The sequence below is a fragment of the Erpetoichthys calabaricus genome, chromosome 1 (genome assembly GCF_900747795.2).
Source record: "Erpetoichthys calabaricus chromosome 1, fErpCal1.3, whole genome shotgun sequence".
In the NCBI taxonomy this organism is placed as follows: Eukaryota; Metazoa; Chordata; class Cladistia; order Polypteriformes; family Polypteridae; genus Erpetoichthys; species Erpetoichthys calabaricus.
In genome coordinates this window covers 276825496-276829649 of record NC_041394.2, presented here as the reverse complement: position 1 = coordinate 276829649, position 4154 = coordinate 276825496, and the positions used below count along the sequence as shown (strand labels likewise).

Below are 4154 nucleotides of genomic sequence, written 5' to 3'. Positions count from 1 at the left end.
TAAATATATACAGGATAGGATCTAAAATCCTTCAAACAGAACTGTCTTACATAGCTTTTTCCGTGTGTTGCCACTCTGTAATTTGAGAGTATTCAGTCTGGCAATATGGTGCAGCCTTAGTTTGTGGAAGACAGACACAACTAAAGACATGAGCATGAAATGATGGTTGTCAACTGCAAACTGTGGTTCCTCAATGTGCTCCTTGAGAAAAAACACATCATCTGAACCAATCTCAGCCTGAACAAACTGATTGATCAAAGATACACTGACAGTTTGCCCAAATGTCGACTGTTGGATAACACACTCAGCTACTTTGACCACCTTGACTGTACCCTCAGAAGGAATCATCAAACCTCCTTTGTTTTTTAATGTGAGTAAATGGTAGCTTTGATCATATGATGCCGGTACAGCATCTGTTACCAAACTAGCACGGCACACATCACAGGACAGCTTTCTCAAAATCTGTCGAACGACAAACCCTGAGATGTAAACAAGGGCATTTTCCACAAGGCCACCAAAGTGAGTTGGTAAGTAGCTATGGTCACACACAATTGCAGGGATATTTGCAAAAGGGGATTGAAGCTCTTCTTCTGCTGCTACTGGTGTAGAGGACATCTCAACAGCAGACAGGGAGACAGTCTCATCCTGTGCTTCCATGTTTCCAGATTTGCTTGGAGAGGCACCACACCAAACCATGAGACGACGGAAAATGACCTGGAACTGACCAACTGAAGGACTGTTATTCCAGCCCCCTAAAACACACAGGCAACACTTTTACAGATCTTTACTCTTTTTCAGTTGAATTTCTTGAGAAAGAAAAAAAAACTGCACTGCTAGTAAGAGTTTGGCTTCATAAATTGTACAAAGTGGTAGATTTACATGCTTGTCTGTCTGTCCCCACAAAGTCGATCAATCACAGCTGTCAGTCTGAGGATATTATAAAGACAATGCAATTACCATGGTAACACAGGGTAGCTGTGACTGGTCACAACAAGGCACCATGTTAAACAAATAGTCATAAGCAAACCTTTATGGAAACAGACAGATATACTGTACATACACACAAAATGGTAAGTGGCTAAATAAATAAAACTAAATTCTAAAATACCTACCCGATGCCCTGATTGAATTAAATAGGAGCTCTAAGTGGTCTTGACTGAAACAATAGGAGCAGATGTATCGCTGACACTGAAGCAGTTCTGGAATCATTATCATCAGGCTGTCAATGTTGATGATGAACCCCACAACAGATAGGTACCTTCAAAACAAAATGTTTTGTCAATATTATCACTGTAAATGAAGATACTTCAAGAGCGCGCAATATAAGACAACTAGAAAAAATAAAACAGAACTGGCCAAGGTTGAAAATATGAGCACTGCCATACATATGGCATACTGTAGGTGTCATGATGCCATACTGCCATTATGACACCTCAAAGAACTGGAAAAAACAAAAACAAAAAAACAGCAGACTGCAACAACATTAGAAGCAGAGAACTGAGCATCATAAGAACTTATGATGCAGCATGCAGGCTTCACTATTTCCTAAAACCTCTTTGATCGGTGAAGGGGTGTGCCATCTTTCATTACCAAACTTATCAAGTAGTTCCTGCCTCTCAACAAAAACTCTACTCTCTCTGCCCAATTCAAAGAACTCAGTGGAGTTTTGAAACCTTTGGCATGGGGATTGCGACTGTACATGATGTCAAAGAGTCTGTCAATAATCTAAAAGCAAATATATGCATTATAACAGAAGGAATCTGAATCATCAGCATAAATAACATGTTTCCATTTACCATTAGCTAAACACTAAAATATAGCATCAATGTTTTTCACTATTTGCTTGGTTATTAAACTTTGCATGTAACATTACCTCAATGAATTCAGCTGTTGCTTCACAGTGTTGAAACTGTGAATAGCCGAGGTCCCTCAATGTGCGCAGAGCTACTGTCACAGAGCGACTCAGTGTTTGTGCAGCCACGGACACCTTCCTTTTCTGTGAATCAAAATTCACATGCTTGTCTGTGATTTTGTTGGCAGTATGCAGTCCTTCTTTTGCTTGGACATCATCCAGATGAACTACGTATGTCCAGCTGATCTGCCAGTGGTGCTGCTTATTGGGCTGTAGGCCTGAAACATATTTCCAGCCAACTTCAAAACATGCCAAGGATCCATTATCACAAACACCTTCGCACCAGTCACTGGATGTGCAAAAAAAGTTTTTAATGGTTCACCAGGGTTGACCTTTAGCTGGCATCCAAGCTGGTTACACGTGCTGACGGGAGGCATGTCCATCCATTGTAACAGACACCACTGTTATCCCCTGCTCATGCAGTTCCTCCAATGCGTGAACAAGTAGCACCTTCTGTGTCTCTGGCAACAGGGAGTTGATCAGGTAGTATGCAATTGGAGCCTTCCAATGGCCTTGTAGGCCAACCACCATAAAAACAAGAGCCTCTGTGGCCACATCTGTTTCATTCACTCCATTCCCCATATCTACAAAGCCAGACATTTTCTGGGTATGTGGATCATATTGGGCATGTTTCTTGATGGCCATGGCATCCAATAGAAGACTCACGTGTCCATATTTAGCCAGGTCTTCTTGTTGTCTTCATCTCAACATATCCAACATCATCATGCTGAGTCCAGGGTTGGCATCTACAGAACTCATCCACCTTGGTATAATGAAAAAATCTAATTTAATCCAAATGCCCAATTTTTTTGGACCAATTAATAATCACTGTGGCCGATAACCATAAGCAACAATTTGATCATGATGATGGGGATTTACTTAAAAGGCTTCTATTTATTATGCATCATTATTTATTTATGGTATTGATTAACTACACCACTTTTTACCTAGTTCATGTCATGATTAAGGGATAAAAATAAAAGCTTAGAAAGAACACTTCAAATAGATGAATACCTTTGCAATGTATGTTGATGTGGGAGATTAAGATGGAGAGACTCTCTCAGATAATTGTAGGCTTTGGGACCATGTAGGTGGAGGCTGAGGGCAAAATCTTTCTGGTCTTTTGTATACTCATGGCTCTGTTTTGACAGGAGATGCACTGGAAGATCTAAAATTCAGTTAGCACAGACAAATTAGAAAGTCCCCTTGAAGGAATTTTACACTTAACTACATACCATTTTCTCCATATTTACTATTTTATTTCTATTTTACCTGAGTATAAATCCAGCCTCTCTTTCAGCTCTTCATTAATGAGGTTCTTCTCCCTCAAATCTTGCAGAAGACCATGCACTGTGTTCTTTGCTCTCCATTCTCGATCCTTAGCATTTCTCTTCTCTCTTTCCATGCTCTCCACCCTAGATAAGGTTTCATTGAGTCTAGCCCTTACATTTTCAAGAGATGTAGGAAGCGAGTAGGAGTTAGGTTAGGTTAGGTTTCTTTATTTAGTCATGTTTACACAGGAAAACATGAAATTTGCCTTCTCAGTTGCATCTAATAACAGGTAACAGACAGAATGAAATAAGGCAGTTAGATAAAACATATTTAAACCAAAAAAAAAAAAAAAAAAGGTAACAGGATATATATCAAAACCTTAAACATTTTCTCCGATACTTCTTATTGAAAAGTCGTATGGCACTAGGAAGAAAGGAGTTTCTGGAGCGATTTGTGTGAGTTTTCAAAGCAACTATCCTTCCTGATTTACTGAAGTTTAGTTCTACATGTAATGGATGTCTGTCATCAGTTGAGATGATTTCCAGTTTCTTTAGCATTGCCCTCTGACACACACTAGTCAAATCATCTACAGCAGCCCCAATAACTTTAGCTGCATACTTCGTAATCTGCTGGAGCTTTTTTGAGTTTTGGTTTGTCAGACTATTAAACCAGGCAATGAAACTGAAAGTGATCACGGACTGGATCATACTACGATAGAAGGACAACATGAGGTCCTTGTCTACTTTAAATAGTTTGAGTTTATGGAGGAGAAATAAGCGCTGGTTGCATTTAGAAAATAATTTTTTTGTATTTGTATTGCAGTTAAGATTGTTATCTAGATAAGTTCCTAAGTATTTATATTCATTCACTATTTCTACCTCCTCTCCCAGAACTACAATAGGTGAACATACAGATTTCTGTCTCTTAAAATCAAATATCATTTCTTTGGTCTTTTTTACATTCAGAGTGA

At 39.1% G+C, this 4154-nt stretch overlaps 1 protein-coding gene across 2 annotated transcripts; it reads right to left on the bottom strand.

Annotated features, from left to right (window-relative positions):
* Window positions 1-1992, bottom strand: LOC114646683 (uncharacterized). Of its 2 annotated transcripts, XM_051931623.1 has the most exons (3): window positions 1874-1992; window positions 1113-1258; window positions 1-752 (listed from the first exon to the last, which is right to left on the bottom strand). In XM_051931623.1, exons 2-3 carry the CDS (start codon window positions 1213-1215, stop codon window positions 22-24), a joined length of 834 nt encoding a protein of 277 aa, XP_051787583.1. In that variant the 5' UTR covers window positions 1216-1258; window positions 1874-1992; the 3' UTR covers window positions 1-21. The 2 variants fall into 2 exon arrangements, with proteins under 2 accessions (XP_051787583.1, XP_051787584.1); XM_051931624.1 differs by lacking the exon at window positions 1874-1992 and having other exon boundaries at window positions 1113-1383.
* Window positions 1993-4154: the final 2162 nt, after the last annotated feature.

What these genes read in the sequence shown, in the direction of transcription:
- LOC114646683 (XM_051931623.1), bottom strand. Translation starts at nt 1,215, where the DNA reads ATGATAATGATTCCAGAACTGCTTCAGTGTCAGCGATACATCTGCTCC. An exon ending in TAATTCAATCAGGGCATCGG is followed by an intron (nt 753 to 1,112) that starts GTAGGTATTTTA and finishes TGTGTGTTTTAG; the next exon opens with GGGGCTGGAATAACAGTCCT.